The 27471-nt window shown below is 42.1% G+C and overlaps 1 protein-coding gene across 3 annotated transcripts in view; it reads right to left on the bottom strand.

Annotated features, from left to right (window-relative positions):
- Positions 1-2032: 2032 nt before the first annotated feature.
- LOC112965898 (ATPase family AAA domain-containing protein 3) overlaps positions 2033-27471 on the bottom strand; it is a 33687-nt gene continuing 8248 nt past the window's right edge. For 2 of the 3 annotated variants that reach the window (XM_026065400.1, XM_026065418.1), the window contains exons 8-16: positions 22618-22773; positions 22330-22386; positions 21281-21406; positions 18704-18828; positions 16447-16498; positions 15465-15535; positions 11975-12142; positions 10093-10201; positions 2033-2486 (exon numbers count right to left, since the gene is read on the bottom strand). In XM_026065400.1, coding sequence (XP_025921185.1) covers positions 2307-2486; positions 10093-10201; positions 11975-12142; positions 15465-15535; positions 16447-16498; positions 18704-18828; positions 21281-21406; positions 22330-22386; positions 22618-22773 — 1044 coding nt within the window. In that variant the 3' untranslated portion in view covers positions 2033-2306. The remainder of the gene's footprint in view (positions 2487-10092; positions 10202-11974; positions 12143-15464; positions 15536-16446; positions 16499-18703; positions 18829-21280; positions 21407-22329; positions 22387-22617; positions 22774-27471) is intronic. The other variant, XM_026065407.1, reaches the window with a different exon arrangement.

Below are 27471 nucleotides of genomic sequence, written 5' to 3' on the forward strand. Positions count from 1 at the left end.
AGAGGAAGAAGTCACAGTTAGACATTTTAATCACACAAGATCAGACTGCTCCATTACATAATTTGTTAGCAAGGCTTTCTGAGCAAATGGTGGCTCTGCTTAGCTCTYCTCCATCTCTCTTCTTGGGGTTTAAAAGAGAAATAAAATTTTGGGGAAAGCCTAGAATATCTAATCCTCCAGCACATCAGTGGACTAAAAGCCAGCTACAGCGAGGCTAAAGGGGACATCTAAAAGACATCTTAAAGATGACATCTAAACTTATTTCAGTAGTTCAGAACATAAAATCTGCAGTTTCAATTTAAATGGTGATTCCTTCCTAGCATGGCTCCCACATGGCAATGAGTAAGTGTCAGTGGGGCACAAAAGTCTGAGCACACATTACTGCTGTGGGACATCTATTCTTAAGAAAGGGCAACTTCTAAAATGGGTTTTCAAAGGCAAATGAAGATTCTCCCTTGGCACCTAGGAGAAAAAGTATGAGACACCTATTGTGAGAGAAGATGGCAGCACAAGGCAGGGAAGGTTTGCAGCCTCAATGACTATTTCTTTCCTGGTGTTCCCCAAGGCTGCCTGTTTTGAGGCCACTGGTGACCAGCCCTCTTAGTTTTCTGCCCAGTTCCCACACTTGCAGGCTCTTGTCAGCATGCATTTCTCAAAGCTTCATAACAAGTACCAGTAAAATGGACAAAGTGGAAAGTGCTGTCAGTTCCTGTCAGAGGAGAGTGTCTCAGCAGGGTACTTAAGGGCACAAATTTAGGTCAGGCAACTGTGTTTGCATAGTGTAGCTACAGAGGGGGACTCAGAGCACAGTCCAGAGTTCAACTCCAGTTCAAGCTAAAAAGAGATTTTCTAATCAGCCTCTTATATGCACATAGACAGACTAAATGTCATCTATCCGGACAGGCTCGTCTTTATGCTTTGACAAGGGCATATTTGTCAATTGCTCCAGAAATTCAGTAATACAGCCAGAGCAGCTTGTTGGCATCAGCCAGAAGCAAACAAGCCACCTCCTATCTCCCTCCCTTCAGATCATGCTGGAGACACCTGTAGGCCAGACAGACTTACTGAGCCTAGTCTACTCCCTTAGAGGGGGAACTGAATTCTTAAGGAAACCTAGAGCTACTCTCAGACTAGCTGTATCAGCAACTACCTGGCTGGAGAAAGCAAACAAAGGGTTGTCAGCTACAGAGTCAGAACAGACGCTTCAGAAGCTGGGAAGCAGCTGTTCCCACTGCTGCAGCTCAGCAGTGTCTGAAAGGCTATATGGAAGCTTGATGGCTGCTGTCAAGACTCTGCTATAGAAGTCCCAGTTACTCCACTGTGGTTCAAATAGCCTTCTGGAACCTAGAAAGTGCAGGATTATTCTACAACGCTACACTACAAGGAGATAAAAGCTCTAGAGCAGGACTCCTCAGTGCTGAAGGCTAAGTGTTCCAAACCTGAAGGCTTCATCCCTGCTAATATTCAATCTAATAATGTTTCTCCTTCTCCCAAGTATGGCTGTGCCACTCTGCTGCTAAACAACCAACACTGAAGGGCAGGCAGGAGTAAAACCATGCACAGGAGCACATAAGCACAACTCTGAGGAGAAGTTTCTGCACAGTGGAGGGGCTAAGCTGCACTCTCAGCAGGGTAGCTCTCCTGCCATTCTCCAGGAGACCCAACAGAGACAGGACTGTACAAAATACAGCAGCCAGGCACCAGCAGCAACATCACATGCTTCTGTGTTACAGAGGCTACCTTCAGTCTGTCAAGGGGTGAGAGTGAGAGAGCAAGGAGTGATCCCAAGCAGAGATATGAGCATGGAGGAGGTCTGTCCTGGGTGGGATGGAGTAGAAGAGTTGAGAAGTCACCTCTGCTGGAACACAAAAACTCAGAAGTGAAACACATGGGGAGCAGCATGACTTGGACAATCCCTGGGTTTACACAGGCCCAGGTCACCAGGACACTGCAATTTGACATTGGTCTGCTGAAAAGTATTTGGAGTTTGGGCCTCTCTAGCAAGACAGGCCACACAGACTAGCACAGTCAATGGTGTTTCAGCAAGAGGGTCCTTTAATGCAGTTGCTTCTGCCTTATTCAAACCATTTTTTTCTGGTGTACTCTAAAAACATGAATGGTACACCAAAGACACCAAAAAACACCAAAAGCAGGCTGAGGCAGCATCCTCTCCCCCTGTCTTGCACCAACGGACACTTGTCTCCCTTAACGCATGATTCCACCAAACATTTACCCCGATGACCCTCCCAACTTCTTCCCCTGCATGCTTCCCCACATATGCTGGTCTGAAGCCTGCAGACTGCTGCTCACACTGGTGTTCCTTTAGGAAAAGGCAAGAGTGGGTTCCTGACAGCCCCTCTGCTTCCTTCAGCACCCTCTGTTTTCAGCCAGTCCATTTTCTGTCTGTGTTGCTGCACAGCATCAGCTACCCGGGCATCAATCATGGCCTCTGTAAGGACACCATCCTCCGATGCATAAGCTGCAGCCTGAGGAGGGAAAGGCAGAAGAGAGCTAGCTTAGTGATGGCAAATCCTAGGATCAGTGAAGAGCTGAGACTGGTCCCTATTTGTTTCTCTGTGCATCTTTGTCCCCACACTACCTAGCACAACATTCATTCTTGTTCCAAGTCACTAGCGGTGCCAGAGCAGTCTGGCACATCTCCATCAGAGACATTCCCTTGATGCAGCTGTACCAGGGACTGGCATACATCAACTGCCCAAGCACAGAGACCCAGTCACAGCTGCACTTAAGTCTTTATCTCTGTGAATAGGCACCTTTGCCTACCTGCCCCTGGATTTTCTGATACCAGATCTCTGCCTTCTGTGGAAAGAAGGCCACAGGTTCAGAACAGTGAACATCGTCAGCATTGCTGGGCTGCAGTCACACTTGGCTTGTTTAAAATTCCTCTCCTACTTTAAAAGCACTGCACATAAGAAGCCAGTAAGGTAAAGAGTAAAAGGTGCAGATGGTGACTGAATAACTTCATCCAAGGCAACAGAAGAGGTTTTACACACTCACAGAGGAGGACTAAAATCACAGTGTCAGGGGTGAATGTGGGCAGTGTGGCACTTCTAAAATGGTGTCTAGAAAGCACAGCAAGAATCAAGATTTATTAAGCGTTTTCAGAGCTGAAGCACCGTACAAGCATTGTCAGATGTGTCAGGAATGCCTCAATCTTGCTTTCCTCAGGCATTCTGCTGGGAATCTCCCCTGCATCACTTCCATGATGTGTCAGCTCCCATCCCATACTCCTCTACCCGTGGGGCCTTCCCTTTCCTTCCCCCTCCACCCATATCCCAACTCCCATCTCTCCAGTTCTTTTTGGAGAATTAACATCTGTTCCTGCTGCTTTAATAGGCCGCAAAAACATGATCACAGTCCTTGCAGAAGGGTTGAAAAATACTGACGTCCTTGTGAAGCAGCACACAAAATTTCCAGTGGAAGGTTAGTAGAAACAGGACTGTGTGCCACTTCTCAGCTGCAGCAAAAAGGTTCAAGTTGCTTTTGTCCAAACATATAGGACAGCTAGGACTCCACTGATTGCCACCTTGCAAATGACAACACAAGCAGCACATGCTCAAAGAAAGAGAAAGATGCTTACACTGCTATCTGAACAACCCATCTCCAAGGTAACACAGCAACTCCAAGCTGCAGATTTCTATATCTGGCTACTCCCTATGCTAGTGCCCCTGCAAGCAACTCAGTGCTGTGGTTTCTTGTACAGCTATGCTAGCAAGGGAGCTTGACACAATGCAGTGTGGGACCCCCTCCAGCTTCTCACATCCATGATGTCTCCCCCAAATAGCAGCAAGAGCCTCAAACTTCTGCTCACATCCCTTCCACAGAGCTATTACGTCATGGATTGCCACATCCCAAACCTTCTGTTTTGGGACAGATCTCTGATCTTGAGATCCCAGTTAGAAAGAGAAACTTTCTTTTTCAAGGCAGAGGCTGAAGTGTGTTTGTAAGGTGTTACATATAGGCTCCATAAATCATTAATGAGGCAAATCATTGAGGCTGCCAAACCTCATTAGGTTTGCTGCATCCAAGTTGTAACAAGTCAGCAAAAGCATCAATGAAAAAAATTACAGTGTGACCATTTTATGCTCCCACTAGCCAGTGATACAGAAGGGAGAGAAGCTAACCCGATTAAGCTGTTGCACTGGTCAGCATCATCACAGTACTGACTGGGCAGGTTACACCTGCCTATTAAGATTACTGCTGCCTCACTGCAGGAGGGACAGTTCTTCAAGGAAGGGACAAAAGGTTACAGAGTTGGTTCTCAGCCTCCTCTAGCTTGCATTCCACTCCCTATTCTGTAGCCCTTTTTGGAGAACTGTCTAGATCACAAGAGAAAGGAGGCCTCCYCACCTGAGCCACATATAAACATGGAGCTGGAAGGCACTGCTTTTTACTGCAAGAAGCATCAAAACAGATTCCTCCCTGTGCAAAACCTTGGCAGCCCTTCCTTAAGGCAGAAGGGACAAGTTAGGCTAATGCCCACACCTCAAGTTAGGAGTATCACTGTCTGTAGGTGAGGAGTGCAGAGAAGGAGAAAGGAGTCTGCAAATGGAGAATTCACTGTGCATAAATGCACTTGTCCTCTATATTCAACAACAGAGCAGAAGACACCCTGAGCACAGCAATGAGTCAGTTACTTCCTGCAAAACATCAGCAGAAGAGCAGTGTTTCCATAACCTGCTTGCTGCCACAAATATTCATGGTATCTGTATCGAGTCATGAGCTGTCTTCTCTCATCACTGGCAAAGGGGCACAGTGGAAAGGCTCTGTTCAGCTGAAATAACCCCTCTCTGACTCACCTGCCATAACTCTCTCTTGCAGGGAAGACTGGGGAACTAAAGCTAAGAGGAGCCAACATCCCTTTGCCAGTGCAGTCCTCCAGCCAGCAAGATCTGGTGTTTTAAGGTGGAATAAGTGCTTCCTGGAATGTGCATATGCACCTCCATGGAACAGAGAGGATGCATTCCCTTCCTCTTTGCAACTGCACAGACCATAAATTCAATGATGTAAACTCCTGCAAAGCTGTGCAGTTCACGCTCTGTTGATTTTCTCAATGACTTTCTATTTATAGAAAGCCTCAGGCCCTAGCTGCCACAAAGCAAATGGGGGAAGCAACTGTCCCTTCTGGGAGTAGCTTATGTGTGCATGCATGCATGCACACACACACAAATGGCATTGTGCTTCATTTGTGTTCATATCTCTGCCTTCTGCATGAACAAATTCTAACCCATTTTCTGCAATGCAGCTATTCCAGCTTTATAACTCAGTTACAGCTATGAAATAATCTGAAAATAAAGTATTTTGGGGAGAAGTAGAGGGATGGAAAAAACATGATGAGCTCAGCCTTAATGACAGAAGCACCACAGTTTGTCTCTAAAGTACATAGGTTTAAGTTCAGGCTGCAAAACTAGGAAGCCTGTACACTACTGTAATAGATCTGAAGGGAATTTTAAAGTGTATAAATACACCTGATCCATGCTATATTTATAAAGGATTAGATATGGAGAATGCAAAAGCACCAGGACAAAAGGAAAGGCTCAGTGTTCTGCAGAAGAGAAGCATTAAAATGGATTTCTAGCGTGCAGACTATTAGCTGCGCCATAGACAACAATATTTTTCCAGTGCTAGAGGCTTTTCTGCATCTTAATTTTTCTGTTTGGAAAGTCCAGGACAAACTGAGCTAGACTGAACCAAGAGTGAAACAGAACTTTTTCATGACAGCCAATCAATTTCAAACCCAGTTTACAGTGGAATTAAACTTGTGAAAGTTGTAGCTTTTGCTCAGACCTCTAGTTTAAATGAGATGCTTATAGTTAACAAGCAATATTGGTAGAGCATGCCAAAAACATCTTCATGAGACACAACTGTGAAGCCATGGGACAGCAGAGTGGCCATATGCTGACATTCTAGGTTAGTTGACAGCTCTAACCCAAGGAGTATGATGGTTTCTCCTCCTGCTGCCTCAGAACTTCACCTTTTCCGTAAATGACCTCTGGTTTCAGTTCCAGCCCTGAAAGGCAACCCCTGGCAGGCTAAGCAAAGCTGAAGTCGGTCCCAGAAGCTCAGAACTCCAGCAGAACATGACAAATAACTTCCTGACAGCTTTTTATAAAAGCTCCCTGCCTGTTTCCTCCAGCACTTCTGCTGATTCAGGAGTGGAAACAGGAGAAGCAACACAGATGCCTTACAGCACCTTTTCTAGTCCTGCTGGTGCTTCAATGGGTGATTTGATTAGGTTTAATCACATGGAAATTAGGATGGAAATTGCAAACAACAAGGCCCTAGTCAGCTTGAGGTAACAGAAGGACAGACCCCATAGAACACAGCAACACTTCACACAGATTAAGCCTGCCATTTTGCACCCTCTGCATTCAGTTCTGCTGTCCAGACACTAGTTAAGGCTCTGTTCAAGACATGTCTACAGAGGTATAACGCTTACAGACAGCAACACTGCAAATGATTCTTGGAGGAAAAAACTAATTATGAAAATATATATATGAATCTCAGGTGAATTAAGTGACAGGCATGTTGCAATTAAGCCTACACTTTGGGGATTAGCTCCAAGTCTTATCAGGGCATCATGCAAAACAGCTGAAAACAGAAAGGCAAATGAAATGCATCCATCCAGCTCTGTGCTCCAGCATTCACAATCACTAGTTTTCACTAGGGCTTTGTACTGTAATCTTCCCCAGAATGCATCAATTACATTTATTTATTAAACAGAGACCTTAGACATATTAGATTTTAGCAGCTGTTGTGATGAGCCTTTCTAGAAGATACGTTCACATCTGCTCACATCTGCTGTTTGCCAGCTCTATAAGGTGTTACAAGGATTAGAAACAGAACTGTAAGAGGGATACAGCGTTTCCCCTTTTTCCTGGCTCTTCCTGCCCTTTACCTTCTCAACTTGTACAAAATCCCAAAATTTTCCTGGCTTTTCCACTTAACATGATGCTTGGGTTGGGGAGAGGAAAAGCAACTGCAGGTAGGGAACTGAGTGGGAAATTCAGACCTTCATCTTAATTACATAATCTGTAGTCACAGAAGGTGCTCACTAAATCCCAGGTTAAGCCCTTGGGTAGCTCCCGTATAGCTCCTCGTATCTGAGATGGACACAAAATTGTGGCTTGAAGACCGATTAAAATACAAGTGGATGTTCATAAAGGTGCTACTTGCATCAGGTTATTTCTTACATCAGCTGTGTGTTTTGTTTTGTTTTTTATTAAAAGGACTATGCCTTTGACCTCTGGCATGCAGCACCTTGAATCAGAATTTCATCAGTCATACAGGAGTTTAAGAGACCAACACTTCAAGAGTCAGCAGTTGCATCCAACGGAGGACAGTTTGACAAGTTTTTTTTGAACCAGATGTGCTAGCTCATATAGCCCCTTATCTACCCTGATCCACTCCCTCAGTTGTGCCAGGACAACACTGTGTAGCTATGCAGTGCACTTGCCTTGCCAAGCTATTTTTAACTCTCATCAGCTCCCTGACCCAGTTCATAGCGCAGTCATACAGAGAATTGTACCAGCACAACGGAAAGGATAGCAGAAAGGCAAAAATAAGCAGCAGGAGCTAACACTGCCAGAAATGCTTGTCAAACTGCAGCTTTAATCCTTCCATGATAGTAGACAGCATTATATCAGCTGCAAAACCATCTACAACAAGCTATCTGTCAGAGCTGACCCAGGCCCAAAATAGTGATATCATTCAAAAGATCAGGTTCAGTCAGCAGGACTTAAACCATCTGCTTCAGCTGTGATAAACCCTGCTCATCTAGGGGCTTTTAACAGCAGCTACTGAAGAGTCATATCCATAATATGGCTCCTCCATAGGGGAAATCAAATGGAGGTGTTACCAAGTTTTGCCATAGTCAAAAGCTCCAGCTCCAGTCAATTACAGCGCCTAATTCCTTGACCAAATGACTGAAAAACCCCACTGTGCTAGCACTTAGAATCATTAACTCTGGAGGGCACCTCCCATGGCAGAGTTCAATACAGAAATCTTACCCTTTTTTTAGCTGACTTCACAAACCTGCTAGTGAACTGTATCCACCCAGTCTTCTGAAGAAAGAGGTACATGTCTCTAGCCACTAGCTGGAAAAAGACTGTGCTACTTTAACACTGACCCATAACACATTACACTTCCTTTCTTGATCAACAGGGTGTAAGATATGAAGCCCCTTGTTCCAGAACACCAACAATTGGTTTTGACACAGCTGAAGCTCTTTTGCAGCTTCTGCATCAAAACAGTTTGTATCTTTCTGCCTATGCATCCCTGCATCTTTGCATCCTTTGTTTCTAAACTCTTTGACTGTTTTATGAAAAGGAGAGAGGAACATAGCCTCCTGCTGCTATTTTACAGAGCCCCTTTTTAATAGTTTTGGTGCTGTACAGTACCTTAAAAAGATTAATCAGGGTAACAGCGCTAAGGAGTAAGTCAGTCCACCTTCCTTCAAGATCACTTAAAGGATAAATTATAGAAGCTAAGGTCATTCCTGGGGAGTAATGACAAACTAGGAGAGTTGAGGTCCTGAAGAAAAGCAGAGGGTCATTTACCACAACTTTTTCTTACAGGAAATGCATGTGAAAGACTTTGCTGCCAGGCATGGGTAAGTGCATTCTAAATGAAGCCAAGTAACGAAACCCAACAACACAGTTAGTGGTCTGCTTTGACTCCCACAGCACCATCACTCAGATTAAGACAAACACCTTAGGTCTTTATTCTGGCTTTCAAAACCAAAAGCCAACAATAAGCATGGCAGTGCTTGAGAAAAGTGAAGTCATGATACACTTGCTATGGGAAAGGCAGAATGGCCCAAAGATTCTGGTCATTCCTTCACACTGTCAGCTAAGACGACATTTCAACACATGCTATGTGGACACTCTAGCAGTGCATCTAAAACCCATCAATATGCATCAGCTATCTCAATCTCAAGCACCAGTACTGACCTTGCTAAGCTTCCTGACTGAGCTGGTAACAATACCAATCTGTTATGTTCTCAGCTAGATACAGTACAGAGACTGTTTAAAATAAATAAATAAAGCTTTATAGACATTTTCAGATGACAGCACACAACAAACTGAACCATTTTTTAAAAATAATACAAAAGTCACATGGTAAAATTAACAAGCTGTGTGTTAAGACACAAATAAAGAATAAAATAAGGATGATCAACACTCAGAAATGGCTGCTTTGGACTTCAACTCATGACTACTGCAATTACATGGACTAGAAGAGAGAAATGCTCTCTGTAGCTTAAAAAGAGAAAAAAAATAGTAGTTGGAGGAATGAAACACACTCTAAACTCTGTAAAATGTTTGTGAACTTGCTAAGATAGATTGAAAAATATAATTATTTTTATAATACCTGAAAAGAAGCTGGCATATATGATTTGGAGCATAATCCTTAAATTCTATTACTAGGCTACTTAAAAAAAAAAAAAAAAAAAAAAAAAAAAAANGCATGATGCCAGTAAGTAGCTGCAGCTGTGACAAGGCAGGGTGAAAGGTTGATAAGATAGTGTGCTTAACATTGTTAATTATGTGAACAGTTGCACTCAACATGACTTTATTTCTTATTTCACAGGTACCACACATGTAGAAGTACCTGGTCTTTTCAGCTCCATTTTCCAGTTAGTTTTCTTCTTTTAATCACCCAAGATGCATTAAAAATGTGTTTAGACCCAAGTAGGGCAGAAGAATGTTTTAGTGTTTTGACACTGTCGTACCTACAAGTAACACATTAGGGAACTCCTCTAATTGAGCCTCTTGAGCTGAAACACGAGTGGAAGCCAGCACAATTTGCCCAAACCCACTCCTAAGTTGTTTGCTTTACCCAAGTTCAGTAAGGGGTCTCCCACTAGTGATTACGAAGACTCTTTTCCGGTTTATGAAGGACTATACTGACAGTTTGACACCCACATCAGAGATGGCAGCATGCTAGTACTACCATATGGACACAGTGAAACTTTCCAGAGTAAGCCAAGATCTGAGACTGCAACATCACACACTCAAGCCTTCCAGAACGCAAAAATGACCCAAGAAGCCCAGTGATCAAAGACATATTTACCTGCCATGCCACAGCAAGCTGAGAGATCTCTCGGCCAGACATGCCCTCTGTCAACCTGGCAATCTCTGAGCACTTTTTCCCATAGTCAAACTGGGCCAACTTCAGACGTCTAAAAGCAGAAGCACAAGGATTAATTTACATGCAGCCAAATGACAAGAAGAGGGAGGGAGTCCACAGGTAGGCTTTCTAAAGAACAACACTTCCACTGAAACCAAAGATCAGATCTGAACCAATCTCTGTAGAAAGGCTCAGTCCAAGTACAGGATTTGTTCTCCTGGGCCACAGAGCCTGATTTTGTGGCACAAAGAAATGTGAATACCTGGATTAAAACCAGAAAGGTGCAAGACTGCACAGCACACTTGAAAGGATTCACTTGGTTTGATTTGTCTCCATTGAGCCAAGCAAAAGTTTGGCTACAGGGAGCTCCAACAACATCCATCTTATTCTCTCTTTCACTGCAGTAACAGGTCTAAATTTTGAAGGCCAGCCCAACAAACCACAGCATGAAACTCTAGGATGACTCATCATCCTAGAACGTGATAGCAAGAGACATCTCTCCAACTCTTATCTGTACTATCAGTTTAAAGTGGGTTTATACAGTGTGACAGACAGCAAGGCTAGCCAGACTGCCTTTAGTATGGATTTATACACCTTACACATGGGCTAGAGCAGGTTAGAGTAATCTGTGTTGTGCTCCTAAAGATGACAGAAGAATTCTAATCTGACTTTGAACTCCAACTGCACATGTAAGTTAGGATTCTGGTATCTTGAACCAAGGAGCAGAATCTGAACAAAGGCATCAGGAATGGGCTGAAAGCATTGGAAAAGTGGCTGCTGCTCTAGTCTGCAATCAATACCAGAGTAATTTCACCTCCCAGAAACCAAACTCTTTCAGAGATTAGGAAAGAAAAGATAAAAATGGCTCTGCAGAGAATCTCCTGATTACCAAAGGTCACCCATCAGATCTTTCTCCTTAGTGACCCCTCGTTGCTGATGCTGCTTCTACTTCTTCAGGGGATGTCCAGTCAAACATTCCAAAGTTTTATAAATAAAAGAGGAATCACTACATAGCTCAGTCCTATCATGTCAGTTTGTGGATTTAAAATGAGCCAGAAGAAACAGCTGAATGCAAAGATTACTGCAAAAAGCAAGAGCAGCCATCCAAGCAAAGAAGAGAAGCAGTACATCCCAGAAGAGATCTTCTGACATCTGTGAGCAGTAATAAGGCTGAACTGGGAAGATTATCAAATGAAATCATAGTAATTCAACACCGTATATCTGAATCAGATCCTCAGCAATACGTTACTTTTACCAGCCTTCATATATTTTTAAGATAATTTAACCACAACCAAAATACATTCAAGATAGGAGTCTGGAAGCTTGCTGTTGACAATGCAACTCTTAAAGGGGATCAGATTTTTAATTTTGAACAGGGGAAATACCTCCACTACCACAGTTTAGGACAACTGTGACAATTTAATTCAGATTAATCAAGCATCAGTATCAACATTTGAGTAGGACATAGACCAAACCCAACAGTACAGAGCATGTTGAAAGTAATTCAGTGCTAAGAAGGGCCTTCTTCACTTTAACTCCTTCTTCTTCCAGTTCTCCTCTTTGATGGTCATCAGTGAGATTCTTGCTCTGAGGGATTCAGAGAAAAGACCAGTTGCAAGCTGCAACAAATCTGATGCTCTGCTTAAGTGGTTAATGGGCGCTATAGGTCTGATGGCAATGTGTACTACACAGTCTGCCATGTATAGCAAGGGAGGCTTCCCTAGCTGTAATATTGCTTGAATATTATGCTGAAATAATACATAGAAAAGGAGATTAAGCATCAAAAAAATCATATAGAAGGTAAAAGTTTGGCAGGGATACTCACTGTTTACCCTCTGTAGCTGGCTTCAAGACATGTCTATCAAAATACATCCTTACAAGCCGCTCCCGTTCTTCTAGCTTGGGCAGATCAAAGTTCACTATTTCATCTATTCGGTCATTGATAGCCCAATCAAATTGCTCAGGCTGATTACTTGCTAAAACAAGCATAAACCTGGAAGGATGAAATAGGAGAAGAAAGATTGGAAAAAACATACCCAAAAGAAAAGGAAAAAAAAAAAAGAACCAGTCTGAACATCAGGAACTGCCATGGCCAGCAAAGACCTCTCCTCACCTGACCTGTCTGAAGGTTTCTTACAAACAGCTTTGTAACAGCATCACAAGTGACATTACTTCGCGGTGCAGTTTTAAATGCATTACAGTTCTAAGCAGTTTACTCAGTAATTAGCCTTTCAATATCAGCCTTCTCCATTCTGTCCCTGCCATAGAAAACTAATTTCCAACTTTATCCACCATCACCCTCAAGTTACAGATATCACAAGCATTTAGCAAGAGTACAACCTACCAGAGACTTCTGTAAGTCTGAAACCTCGGAACAAGGCCAAACAAAGTGTCAGCAAGGAGAGACATGTTTTCTCACACATACATAACTCCAGTTTAAACCCCACCTTGAGGAACTGGCTTCTAGTTGCTAACTGCACAACACCCTAGAAGCGTAATTAGGGGCAATAGAAGATATGAATGGCTGCTAAACTGAACATCAGCAGCATGACTGAAACCTCAGCCAGCTCAGAGAACTACAGAGCAYTGAATGGACTCATCCCGGCCTAGGAACAAGGGGAATGTGCCACTGCTAAGCCTGCCCATGGGAAGGTCATTCTTCTGCAGTAGTTGCTAACAGATGGCTTGTTTCTTTCAAGCAAGCCTGATAACATGTTCTCACTTCCAAGTCTAGCATGTGTGCAGAAAAGAAGCATTCAAAATGGGCAACATAAAGGTGGCCTGTTTGACAAAGCCTTGCTCCACTATACGGCTGTGCCATCTTCCAGTTCCTGCTCTCTCAATTCCTTTCTGGTGCATTTTCAAGCCAGAAGTCCTTTCTTTTGCTTTGTAATGATGCTTTTTCCCCATGCTAATTCTGCTTTAATGCATTAATTGACACTACTAGCTTAATAGCGCATTATAATCTGAAATGGGCTTTTAACCACAGCTATTGGAATATTGATATTCTTGCAGTCTATTTAAATTCACGTCTACAGGGAGCTGTGTTATTTGCTGTCATTTGTGGCGATAACTTTGCTGGCCCAAGAGTCACACAGGCATGAACCTGTTCCTTTTCTCCTGACAAGAACTTCCCCCAAACCCCTGCAGAAACACAGCTTAGAAGGACTGACATGCAGCCTGACATTCAGGCCTTCCCTTTGACATATGGATGAGGATACAAACGCGTAAGAGCAAGAGAATCAGACATAGTCAGCTACCCAGCAAGAAGATGCAGAAAGTTTTTCAGAAAGCTTACACCAGCAATTTACAAAGCCTAGCACTTGGCTAAGGTGGTGACAATTCACTGGTACAGTCAAATAAGTACCCCTCAGGGTCTCAACAGAAGAGCTGGATTTACATGCCCTATTAGAGTTACCCAAGTAAACTCCTGTTTATGGATACAGGAAGGACACCTCATTGCCTGAAGCAGCATTAAGGCCATTCAGAATTAATAAGCAGTGCATGAATCACTAGGACATGTTCATTCTCCTAGACTGGCTCATAGTTTAAATTAGGCGAGAATTAAATGTCTGCCAAATGACAGCCTAGCTGTTTAGAGTGGAAGCATGGCACCCACCAGCACCAAAACAAGCATCCCCAGAACTCTGCCAAGGAACCCTAATGCCATGGGAAAGGACTGTACCTTTACTATCCCTGCTAGTCACTGGCTTGTAGTGTAATTACAAATCTGATAAAAAAACCATGGCTTTGCTAGATCTACTGTTATGAGACATTACAAGTCTGAAAAGGACTATTTCCCAGAAAAAGGGGAAAACTATCTAAAGCTAAAACATATGTCCTATTACTTTTAAAGTCTYATCTAAACAAAGGTCACTGTTGATCTTTATCACATTTGCAGGTACAGGGCAAAAGATATTTCCACAGATCACCGAGGAGTTCAGGATATCTACAGTTTTCACTCTGGAAAACTCTGTATTTCTATCTTAAGCACCATTTGCTCTGGATCTCTGCAGAATATATGTATTTTGTCAATATATGTTTATTCTAAGGAACATTGCAAATAGCAAGTACAGAGTTGTTTAATACAAACTGTGCTCAACTTCATAGCATTTATAGAATAATTTAAAAAGTCATTTCAGCATAAGAGACTCACTATCCTCAGAAAGAAAGAGCCAAGGATCTTGTCCAAGGCTGAGTTCAACGCCTTGTTGTCCGGCAACCTAACAAGTGTGTAAGGGCACACCTTCCAAGGCACCTCGTTGAGATGGAGAAGCTACACACAAATAACCATCAGTTAGAGCTTATTTATTTGAAAGATCCTATTTTAAAATTATTTGAAAAAGATGAGGAGGGGAGTCACCTCTGTTCATTATGCTCACCAGGAAATGGTTCATATTAAACTAAGCAGTGCTCTGCAGAAAGAAAACATTAATGTGATAAAGTAAGCAGAATGCACGGCCAATATAATTCCCATGCATCCATACATCTCTCAAGTCAGCCCTGCAATCATTAAGTGGCAGGCACGAAGGTAACAGCTCTGGGATTTCCATGTTTACGTGCAGTGTCACACACAGAGATACCAAGCAGACAGCTCATGCAAAAGAAATGGGGTCGGGTTTAAAACACGTGCCCCCAAGTTTTACTCCTCTCCTGGCACAGCCATAAAAAGAGTCCACCAAAACAGTGGAGAAGAATATCAGCTCAAACAAGCACCAGCAGAAGCATTTTTAAAGAGAATATGAAACATACAATCAATATCAACTTGCATTCTCTTTTGTGACACCGATTTTCATTGGCCCCAAATTGTCCCTGGTTAAACAACAGTAACCAACTAAGAAAGAGAATGTACTCATGAAGACAACCAAGATGTTCAAATACCAACTCTTGTTTCAGGAAAGACAATTTCCCTATACAGTGCTGGAGGAGGTATGCACAGTATGGATCACACGGAATGGAACCRCCCACCACCACATACCATATGCAAGTGAAACATGGTCTTGAAACACAGTTCAAGATCGCTTTCAAACATCTGCTAAGGTGAGTCAATCAAACACCCTTTTAACAAGCTATGATCTCTACACTGTGTACAGTCCTTCCAAGTTCCAATTTCTAGGTCCCAGGAAAAGATAGAGGAAGAGCAAGCTAGATTCAGTATAGAAACTGAAAAGCGGATATTCTATGCATATTTTTCAAGCCCTTAGTAGTATGGACTAGAGGCTTCCAACTTCCATTTGCACACCACAGCCCCTTTAGAAACGTTCTTCACTTCAGGGAAATATCTACTAATGTAAGGGCTGAGACTGGATACTTACTTGTTACTGTGCTGCCCTGTTCTGTGCAGGAACGCATTTAAAGTTGCTCTGAGGTCTTCACTGATTTTCTCCTGCAAAGATAAAATCCAAAGGATGATCAACCGCCTGGGAACCTAAGACAGGTCACAGCTTTAAGCAGTATTATTGCCAAAGTGAGTTCTATTATTGTTAATCATTTGCATTATTGTAGAATCAAAAGCATTGTCATAGCTTGGAAGAGATTATATATATACACACACACACGCCCAAGAGAAAGGTCAGGAAGTAAAATTTCAACAAAGTAGTGAAATATTTGTCCACAGTCACTCAGTGATTCTCTCAACTTCAAACTCAATGCTCTAATCATTGGCCAAGGTGGTTTTTCTCTGCTGAATACTAGTCCCATTCTAGTAGGACACTTACAGGAAAGTAAACCACAAAAAAAGAATTTACTTACACATTCAACATAATTTTCTAGGGTTAGCTTTTTAAATAGACTACCAGGATTCAAGTAGTGGGCCCAGATTCAACATACAACATGGTGACTTATTCTGAAAACATAAATCATTTGTAGGGGGAAGATGTAGCTTGGTTAAGGCAGTGAAAAGCAGTTCTGCTATGAAGACAGCCCAAGGTAACGATTTGTTGGGGGCAAAACCAAACCCTGCATGGTCCAGCTCTGCAGCGTGAACAACCTTCCCTTCTTTTTGCTCATATCCATGCCTCTTTCCTACTGCCTGATCATTGGCAAAATCTCCAAATAGATGATGTCACCCATCTCATTTGTGGGAAGGAATTTCCAAGTCAGTCTTGAGATGGTCATCACATTCAGCTGCAAGAGGCTAACTTCTTGTCTCTGAGTCCCTTAATTAGGTGAGCAGTAGGGCAGCTGCCAGTTTTAATCTTTTGACCATTTAGGCTAACTAATCAGGTTAAACGAGAAGGCTGCTGGCTGACTGACCCTGCAGCATGCATAGATAATGGCCACTGAAAAAGTACTTACTGTTGCCCTCTTCCGTAGAAATGCGTCTGCTTCATCCACAAATAGCAAAAGGCTGCAAAGAGAAAGTACTAGATAGTAATGTGAAACAGGTAATGTGAAACTCAAATGATTCAAGGCCTCTCCTGTGCTACTACTGGGCACCCTTAGCTGTGACCAGCTGAAAATCCAAAGGATTACACAAGCAAATTCTTTTTTTTTTTTTTTTCCCAAGGAAACACTTATCAGCTGAGCTGCAGCAACTTGTCCAGTGCATGCTCTCAGCCCATCCCAACAGCTAAGAAAAGAGGCATTAGCTTAAGATACTTTAGGCCATAAAACTCGCTCCAGACCCCTTAAGTTTTGCTTCCTGCTGTTCAGAAGGCAATGGACATGCACCTAGAAGAGCAGATATGTTCCTGTCAAGTCTGAGTTCATCTCTGAAGTTTAGACCTGCTCCACGAGTATTTAGGCAAGTGCTTATTTTGGCATTCATTCCTATCTAGAGAAGTTTGTGCAGTCAGTAAAAGGTATGAGATAAGAACACAAGCATACAAGATGTCTTGATGACAATGGCATCTCCCTGCCATTTTTCTTCCTTATGCCATTCTGAAAACCTGAAAACAAAGTCCCCTCTGCAACATGCTTTGTTTTGTTGGGGTTTTCCTTCCCAAACCAGAATAGCAAGAATATAGTGGTTTTACTACCTGTGGAGAAGTGAATTAATAAAGTTAATGAATAATTCAGGAAAATAAATTCACTTATAACCCAGGGGTAATGCTCTTTCCAAGAGACAAAGCATACAAAAATGCTTATCAATAACAAAACCAAGCTGCTCCTAAAACTGCCACAGCTTGTATTACCTTCTTGTGTAGCTTCAAATACATCTTCCTTTCAATGGAAGAGAGCCTCTTAACATCATTTACTCAACTCCTGTTTTTCTGAAAATATTCTCAGCTACAGTCTCTGCAGAGAAGTGTCTTCTATCACTACCGCTTTCAGCTAATAAAGGCAACACAGTCAAGACTGTTGGGTTTCCAGAATAAAATCTGCTTAAATCCTTACATGATATTGAAATCTAGAATATTGATGTGTATGGACACATGCAACCTTTGGTCAACAGTTTTTAAAAGTTGCTATCTGACATGCACAAACTTCAAAGGCACATAAGTTTTTAATCAGGAAAGAACAAATTCGGACACAGCCAACACTGTGAAAGAGTGTTCCTCAATAGCAGCATCCAGCAAACTCCATCCAGTTGAGTAACTACATATCTCCTCCAACTTTTTTTTTTCCCTTTAAAAAAAGTCACTTAAATTTTTGCACCTTTCCTTCTACAGCTCCTCAAAGTTGGATTTAAAGCTTAGGATATTTATTCTGCAAACTCATTTTTTTAAGGGGAAATAAGAACATTTTGATAATGAATGCAAGAAAGGATTGAAATAGACACTGCAAGATAATGTCTGTCTAAAGCAATCAGAAAACACATAAATCATCAATTAGTCATCTCTATCTACAGAAGGCCTGCAATCAAAAAACAGCACAGAAACACACTTATACCCCACTGCAAGCCCTCTACTGGATTTTAATATCCTGGCCAGACAACCAGCTTTTCAGCTGCCTTTGGACTGCAGGAATGCATTTACACCAGCATAAGCAGACTAGTTGCATCCTCTCAGAAAATCAGAGTTGATACTTTTCCCAGGGATAGAAGGTTGTTTTTAAAGGTCACCTAAAAAGCACATCCGCTTGTGATTTTTACACCCTGACTAATAGCAATGCCTTTAGCATCTGTCTCCCCCCCATCCTTTTTTATTTTTTATAACTCCCTACTTCCATTTGATACTAAACAAGAAAGCAGATCCAGACACTACAAGAGTCTAAAACCTGAGCAATTGCAAGAGGGAAGAAGGTAATACACAGACGGTTTAAAAACCTGGATGCATCTCCATTTGCATTAAGTCTTCCAGCTACTGTCAGAACAGTAATCACTCAAAGATGTGTGCCCCAGCCTTCAAGTGGACAGTATCTCTCCACCTGCCTGGGGGGATCAGCAAGGAGTTAAACTGTGACTAATCTGGGAAATCTGAAGTAAACAAAAAGGGTTTCGGGGAGAGGAACAGCAAAAGCTTTCAGCTTTTTAAATATTACAAAGCAGCAAAAATTCACCCCTTCTAGGCATACTTTTGAAGATATTATACCTGGTCAGTGTTGTCGCATCTGCTCAAGAGTATCATTCAGTAACAAGCAGAGATTAGGAGTCGGAGGAACTTCTACTTACCCTCTCCTACTGGTGTTTGCCCAATCAAAGAGTTTATGCATGGCAGTAACTCCTTCTCGCCCCATGGGGGCGACATCACCACCTGTCATGATGGCATAATCCATGCCGGAGTGCACAGCTAATTTCTGGAAGGAAACAAGAAAGTGAATGAAAGTTGAGTTCAGCATTCTCCTTCACTGCAAGACTGCAAAGGATGAGGAGGGAAAGAAAAGTCATTTAGTCCTAACAGCATGTTCGTTTGTAGAGGGTAAAAAGTATGCTTTTAGTGAAAAGAACACTTAACCACTGCTTCAGTCACTTGGGGCAGCTTTTAAATATTGCTCTCAAGGGGAAGGAAAAAAATACATAAAACTAGTCTCACAGCAATGCAGGAAATTTTAATGCCAGAAGGCACTGTCTGAGAGTGCTTAGTCTGTCATCTGTAACTTGTGTTGTGTATTTCTTCCACCCTCTTCTTCATGGTCTAGTTTCTAACTTCTTTCCTCTGTGTAGCAGAACAGGGTTCTATTCTCAACTCGATGTTAAACTAATACAGCTGAGAAAAAGTTTTATTCATTTAAAAAAAAGAGTTAAAAGCCTGATTTTAAATGCTCAGTGAACTTGTTGAGTATTCAGACGAAACAACAGAACTTTCCCTTTGTTTTTAAAGCTTGCCGCAACTCATTAGTCTGGTAGCTGCTAAACAAAGGGTTTTGAGAAAGCTTCTGGGATATACAGGGAATATCTCCCTTAAGCCTACAGGTTAAAAAAAACAAAACAAAACAAAAAAAACCCTCTATGCTTTTTCACCAGGTCACAAAACACAAACCTATCCATAAAGCGAGTTTGACAGGATGTAGTCAAGGTTAACCAAGCATATCAAAAGAGCCTATGGCTTGCACTGATCACAGTTTGCTCTGGCTGCTATATCATTGCAAGGCAAAACTACAGCCTTGACAAACTCTCCCTCTACTTCTGCCTGAAATCCTCTACCAAGGGCTATGTAGCATTGTAACTAAGTTCCCAGTTTAAACCTGCTCTCCATCTCARTGTAATATCTCAACAGTGCATTAGCCCACAACTGCACATGTATGCAAAAAAGCAGGATTGGCTGGGACTTGAATCCCTCTTATGAAAAGCAGAAAGATATCACTCTCTTCCATTTCAGAAAATGGTTCACAAACAGTCACTAATTGAGCCCTGCCATGGTGACAGACAGCAGGCTCAGCTAACACAACATCAGCTGGTCCAGACCTGGCTGTCCAATTCTGCTGAATAAAGAAAAGTCATCTGAAGGTTAAAACAAGCCAACCCATGCAGAGAAGCAACAGCCCCAGCAAAACATGCTTAGCTGAACCCCAACCAATTGTCCGCCGTACAGCAGGAGGCAGGAAAAAAGCTCTGCTCTGTCCATTAAGACCACCCAGCTACTGCTGCTAATGTTTAGTGTTTTGCATCAGTCCAACAATGCTGGGAGCGCTGACAGGTACATCCAAGTGTGTTTACATCTGCCTCAAGAATCCTGTCAGACAGCAYTACTGCTTACCACCACAGACCCACATGGCTTTGCCCTGCAGGAGTCAAAGAAGGTCATCACACTATGACACATTGCCTTTTTGGAACAGTAGTAATAGAAAGGTCCCAGAGAAACTGTATTGTCACTTCCATTAACCCAAGCACACAAGTTACAGCAAAAAAAAAAAAAAAAAAAAAGGTCAGCTTCTCGGTGTAGTATTTCTCCTCCACCCTTACAGCACACAGGTCTGATGTACCCAGGCCTTCCCTCATTCTTATATCCACCTTCCTTCTGACCTCCACCAATCTTTTACAGCTACCAACACCATCTCCTTGCAGTTTCTATGCTATCCGGAAAGGTGTTGAGAAATAACTTATAGATTGTTAATAAGCTTCTTCCTCTTCCTTCACTGCCAACCCCTTCTCTCAACTCTTACGCTTCTTCCTTCCCCCCCCCTTAATGCTGCTGTTGCCATATCCCAGTTGTACTCCTTTCTACTGGCTTTAGAAATCTGAACTAAGTAGCAGTGGAGATGGCTAAATATTGGAGCAGTGAAAAGATGGACAGAGAGGTGAACAAAAAGTAAGGAACAGAATTTTTGTCTAGCATATTGTCAGAGCTGACAGCAAAAAGTGTTGCAGTGTATGGGTTTAATGTACTGACAGAGGAGCAAAATTCATATTTCATTAGCACATCAAAACTGCCACTGGTAAACAGTCAAAGTCAAATCCTGATCCAAATCCATGCAAAAACAACCTGGTAGAGAACATGCACAGTGAAGCCATATTGATATCCCTCCCCTGCTCCTTCACTTGTGGATTTATAAGTGACAGCAGAAAAGCCCCTGTTTAGACAAGTCACAGTTGCCAAGTGGCTTAGCACTAAAATCCAAGTCACTGTATTACTTCAGAGCTGGAGCAGGTGGATGCCCTCTCCTCCCTTCCCAAAACAGACACACAAGTACACAGAGGTTAGGCAATACTACAGGAATAGATTTCAGACTGGAGAGGGATGCTTAGAAGTCTGTAGTTTTCAGAGCACTCGGTAACATGCAGGCTGTCAGAACCTTGGCAGGGTTTTACCTTGGCAAAGAGCGTCTTTCCAGTGCCAGGGGGACCATACATAAGAATATTCCTGTATAGACTTTTGTTCTTTTTTGTATTTCTTGTTGCTATGGCAATGTCTCTCACACGTGCTTCCAACTTGGGCTGCAAGAAAAGAGTTACACTTAAGGAACAGAAGTACCAAGAGACCTGCCTCTATCAGCTTCACAGATCAGTTATCAGCAAGAGGTAGGCAAGACTCCCACAGTCTCAAGCTTTTAAGCCTTAATTTCAGCTGCTTATTGCTTTGGACCAGAGTCATTTTGCTTTCTATGTCAGGATTTACTCAATATCAAGTTCTGTCCGCTTGAGTGCGATGCTTTCAGATTAAGCCAGGAAGCAYTGCAATAACTACTGCAAGGACCGATAATAGCTATGGCAGTTAAATTGTCACTTCATATTGAATGCTGTAGGAGGGATATACCAAACCAGAAGCAACTCTTAACAATACTAACTCTTTCATGCAAGTAAGCGATAAACATTCATGCTCATACTTATTCCTGCATTTGTAGAGTCACTGGGAGAAAGCTATTACTGCAGGAGCATTTTCTCTTAACAGCCCCACAAAGTATTTAAATTTCTCTGATATCAAGGAATCAAATTCAGAAGCAAATATACAGAAGCAGCATTAATTACTGAGTTAAGGACCATTCACAAGATCGGTAAATGAATATGCTCCTTAGGCTTTTTGGCCTAGAACTAGATCTGGATTCAGTAATATTTCACAGATCAGATGAGACAAGTGGAACTCTGCATACTAACATGCTGGCTACAGAGAAAAACTGCAGCGGGGCAAGCACTGAACAAAGACTTTCAACTGTTTTGCACAGAAAGATCAAAAGGTTAGAGTGTTTAATGTATGCCACACTGAACACAGGAGCTTATTTATAGTCTCAGTGCCCCAAGCATGCTATGTCTCCAGAATTACTGGAATTACAGCATTAGAAGTGAAAATAAGATGACAGCCTTTCATATTTAGATTCCAAAGAAGTCCTTCACAGACCAAGACAACAAAATAAAATACTCACACTGAGAACAACTCCTTCAAGAGCATCCTGAGCCTTGCTGGTAAGACGCTTACCAACCTAGAGAGGATAAATTCAATCACTAACATGTAGAAACCAACCACAGACTTAACAACTCACCTGGACAAAAGGTCCATATAAAAATCACAGTGAGGTCAGCCTGCCTATGCAGTCTCTAACAGTAGATTTATTAACAGACCCACGGACAGCTCACTGCCTGATACACAGAGCAGCAAAAGGAATTTTGCATCCTCATGGCTGAGAGAAACACAAAACAACGATAAAATTTACCTTAATAGGGTGCTTCAGTGCCTCCAGCACAGTAATGCGTGACGTCTCTCTCACCAGGGAAGGTTTGCCCAGACGTGCTTCTATGTATCGCCCTGCTACTGCAGTAGCATTCTTGGCAGAGTAAACGCCTACTGCTAGCAGCGTCAGGCCTGCCACCTGCAAAGAAAAGGTGGGAGGATTAGGAAAAAACTCTTGGCCAGACAACGCTAGAACAATGATATGCTACAGCATGTGGCATGCTCTGTGGCAGAGAAGTAAGGTTCAGGGCAAATGCTGACCAATGGGATTGTTTCTGTAAGACATTTTAACCCTATCTTCACAGCAAAGATCACACAGACCCTAATCACAGGGCATTTAAGGCTCTGGCATTTTGCAGTGTGAAAGGGAGAGGAAGCACAAGCAATACATATAGTTATGTAACCAGAAGCATGTTCTCTCTGTACTCCTTGCTCAAAACATATGTGGCTTTTCAGACTTTTAGCTAAGTAAAATACTTATTAATACAAATAGCTATTGCCATTTGCTACAAACTGGAGGTATAAGCCTCATATGAGAAAACAGCGTCTCCTGTAATGGTGAGGCTTTGGCTTCCAGAGTTATGAACAAAAGTACATTTGGAAAGTGTTCTTTTTAAACGTGTTCTGTGCAGGCAGTTAAGAATAAGTTCATAAAAACTGAGTGCTGTCTGCCAGACAAGAAAACACATGCTGAACTAAAAATGCCATGACAAACACCTGAATTATGGCTGCCACCAACAGGCAGATTTCTGAACAAATATATGCAAATCACCTGTCAGAACACAGGCAGGAAAAGCATGTGAAATGTGACTACAGAAACCATTAGGCTAGCAAAAAAAGTGAGAGAGAGAAAAGAAGTAAGATCAAGAAAGGTTGAATATTCATTGCATGCACATTTTGAGCCATAGCCATTCACTCTGCCTCACTTGAGCAGCTTTGAATATAGATCAGCTTTGCATTTCTCCTTTTCCTGTGCTCAATATACCAAAACCACCAGTAGCAAACTTCAGGAAATATTCATACACAGGTATTAACACTTACCACGCAGCAACACAGATATATATTGGTATCAGTAAGGCAGAGTTCAGCTCAGTACTAGGACTGTCTTATGGAGTAAGCCTACATCCCTTACGCAAACACCCATAATACTATATATGTGACTGTAATACTAATATAGCACTTTACACTAGAATTTTTGGAATATATTAATGTTTGTACAAAGCCGAAACACCCTTATACTATTACTATTCTCCAAAAACCATTGTGTGGGGGGAGGAAGGAATGAATCAATGGGAATGGTATTTCAAACAATGAACACAACCATCACCACAATCAACGGGCAGTGGGAACAGCGTTTAGGATCACAGGACTGTTCAGACAGTACAATGCCTAAAAGTAAGAGCACTCTTAAAGGTCAGGATGCTCTAAACACTATTCTTCCATCTTTAGATGCCTGTTCACTTTTCATGCCAAAGGCTAAACAAGTAACATACTGAATCTCAGGTAAATGCTGCTCATCTCCAATATCCACAAGTTCTGTGGAATCTGGACGACAATGAATGCTATACTTGAGTGGATTCACAGCAGCTTGGTTCTCATTCTGTGGGACTTCTTCCTGCCGAGTGCTAATCAGGGCAGTTCAGTAGCATAGTGAAATGGGGACAGCTAGGGCATAGAAGTGTTTCAGCAGAATTCTTGTAGCCAGAACACCATGGTTCAGAACCGAGCACAGTACGCCCATTTCAGCCCTGTGAACTAAAACCTGGGAGTTACACATTCCCTTCTGCCACTATCTGTTCAGATTCAAGAACATTCACTTTGGTTCTAGAAAAGAGACATATCCAAAAGCTGTCTGCAGACATTTGATTAATTGACTGTTTAAATACTGTGCTCTCAAACTTCACAAGTTTGAGAATGGGAGGAAGAGTCTTCTAGAAACACAGCTGTAGTATATTTACTCACCCTCCCTGATGAGGGCATGAAGTCAGTATAAGTGACCAAATTAATCAGGATGTGCAATTAGATAAGTGTCATAACACATCAGATAACCATCAGAAGCACACAGCCTTCAGAGAAATCATTGTGACAGGAGCACAAGCAAGTGAAGGCAGAGATGGTCCTGGGAATCACGTCACACCAGAACTGCTCTAATTAAGAAGTGATTCTTAAACCTCACTTTGAAAAGGAGATAGAGCAAAGAACTGCTGTGGTGACAGCAGAGGCTGAAACCTCCCAGTATAGAGTAGGGAATAGAAAAGTGCTAGCCAGGATACACCTGCCAGAGGAGAACAGAGATGTCAGACCTCACACAACAGAAAAACAGGTACTGAAAAGAAGCTTCAAAGCTAAAACCACGAGGGGAATTACCATCCACTGCATTAAAGACTGTTCTTTCAGAACCCTCAGAACATGAGACATTCCCATCAATTTGCCAGTGAAGCAGAAAGACTCCAGACTTCTCTATGGCTTATGGTTGCTGCTCAGTTCAGCACTAAGTTGGTTCATACTAAACCAGGCAACCCTGCAGGCAGCTTTTTGCACACTAGCCAGCTGTCAGCATAGGCAAGGAGCTGCACTGACAATGATAAAGGCATTCTAGGAGGTAGCAAGAATAACATCTCAGAATAGGTAGGATTAGGAAGCAAGACTTCCAAGAAGTCTTTAGCATGTATAGGCAATTCTCATTAATTCTTATTCCCAGAGACTGAAAGCACTGATACCTTTTATAAACCTTTAGTTAAGGTGTACAGGCATAAGCCTCCAGTTCCATCTGTCTGAACATATGCAAGTGAGTCAGTTGCTTTGTCGAAAAATCCTATTCACCTGAAAATACATCAAGAGGGCATTACTGTAATTACATACTGTATTTAGTACTTCATCACCTTTAAGGAAAAGGTCACTATTAAACTGAGAGGTGCTTGGTAAGAAGCCAACTGTTCCACAGTTCTGAGTGCAAGTAATTTGCTGTGTTCAGCTTACAGCTAGATGCTAAAAATTCATATCAGAGCAACATCAGACAGACAGAGAGCAAGTTGCATCAACTGCTTTTAAAGTGAGCAGTCTTTTACTACAAGCACAGAACAAGGTCAAAACCTTAGGGACAACAAGGATGGCATTGTTCAATAAACCATGAGACACCAATAAAACATAAGACACCATCTGTTTGGCTTCACTCTAAGTACGTGACATCACCTTGGCTTTGGATGGAAACATGAAGGGTTCACAATTGCGAGTTCTAAAAACGCAAAAAAATAAGACCTCCACACTTGATTCATATCAGTTTAGAGAGGCTTTAGAAATAAAACACCATAAGAGACTGCCCACATTTTAGCAACCTCCCTCTAAAAAGAAGGTACCATGACATATGTTCTCATGCATGCTTAACACCATCTGCTTTAACACATGGCAGACACTATGGCAGCATCCAGTACTAAGTTGCTAAGTCGCTAATACAGGTTGATACATCAGGTCAAAGCAGTCAGACATAAGTAAACCAGACTTTTGGACTTCACTTTTATCCATGATACAAGACATGACCAAATACAGCTTTAAGACTGACAGCCATGTATCAAAACATGAAAATTACTTGACACTTACATTCCCAGAAGAGAGAACCCAATCACTATGCCAGCTCCACAAATCAAACTGGTTATGGTGCCTATGTATCACCAAGCGTCCAGCAAAGGCAGGAGTCTGTGGCCAATAAGCAAAGCTAATTCCACTGGGGGTCTCATGGACAGGATGAGGTAGGAAGAGAGTAACCTTTATAGTAGACAGGAAGAGCTGAAAATCCAGGGCTAAGTTAGAGGAACCCTAAAATAACTGGCTAATTCTTACCTTACAGTCAATGTTACAGCATTTCTCCAAGCAGCTGATAATATAAAAAGATCTGGCTATATGATCTCCTTTCCAAGTTTTTTTTATTTTTTTTATATATATATATATATATATATATATATATATACACACACACACACACACACATATACATACACACACACACACATATATGCTAAATGTGCCAAAATCACAAGAGAATAGCTTATCAGAGGCAAAGATGACCATAATGCAGGACACTGGTATCTGGGCCAAGAGACTAGGAAGCTAAAAGCACCAGGCACTAATTTTCCAACGGATCTCAATATTGCAGACATTCCAAGTGCAGCCTACAGATTACAAAAGGATCCACAATGTCTTCTCTCCCTGGTGCACTCGGGCAATGTGTCTTTTGTATCAGCATCTGTGTATAAAACTGGAGGGTAGATCAGATGCTGGGGACTGATTTGAAGTAAAGCGTCCATTTTAACAAGCCATGCTAACTAAAAATATCTTCACATCGTAAAGCTTCCCTGTAAGCAGTATGCAGAGACAAAAACTTTATGTCAACAAGAAGCAATTGCTGTGCTCTTTTCTCCTGTGCAAAGAGGTTGGACCAACTTTTAATCAACTTATTTAGCAAATGTAACAGTTCTGTAATGCTCTCTAGTCTTCCAGCCTGTCCACACCCACACAGATGATAGCCACACATTTGATACTGAAAGCGCACGCACAGATTCAAAATACACTTCATCTAAGAATTGCTTCAGATTCTGTTTCAAGATGAACCTTGGCAAATGTTAACCCCTTAACAATACATATGTATAGGACCATACAAATACACTGGAGGGTCTTTTGAACAGACAAGTCCTAGGCTTGAAGCTCTCAACTGCTTCCTTTTACTGCTTCTCAAGTGAGTGGCCTCTGCACACATCTTCCCAATTGCTCTGCACTGCAGAGGCACTAAGTACTGCTCTATACAGTTGTCAAGACTTTCAGAGATGGAGATCAAATGGTTGAA

The sequence above is a fragment of the Apteryx rowi genome, unplaced genomic scaffold (genome assembly GCF_003343035.1).
Source record: "Apteryx rowi isolate R43461 unplaced genomic scaffold, aptRow1 scaffold_1025, whole genome shotgun sequence".
NCBI classification, from domain to species: domain Eukaryota; kingdom Metazoa; phylum Chordata; class Aves; order Apterygiformes; family Apterygidae; genus Apteryx; species Apteryx rowi.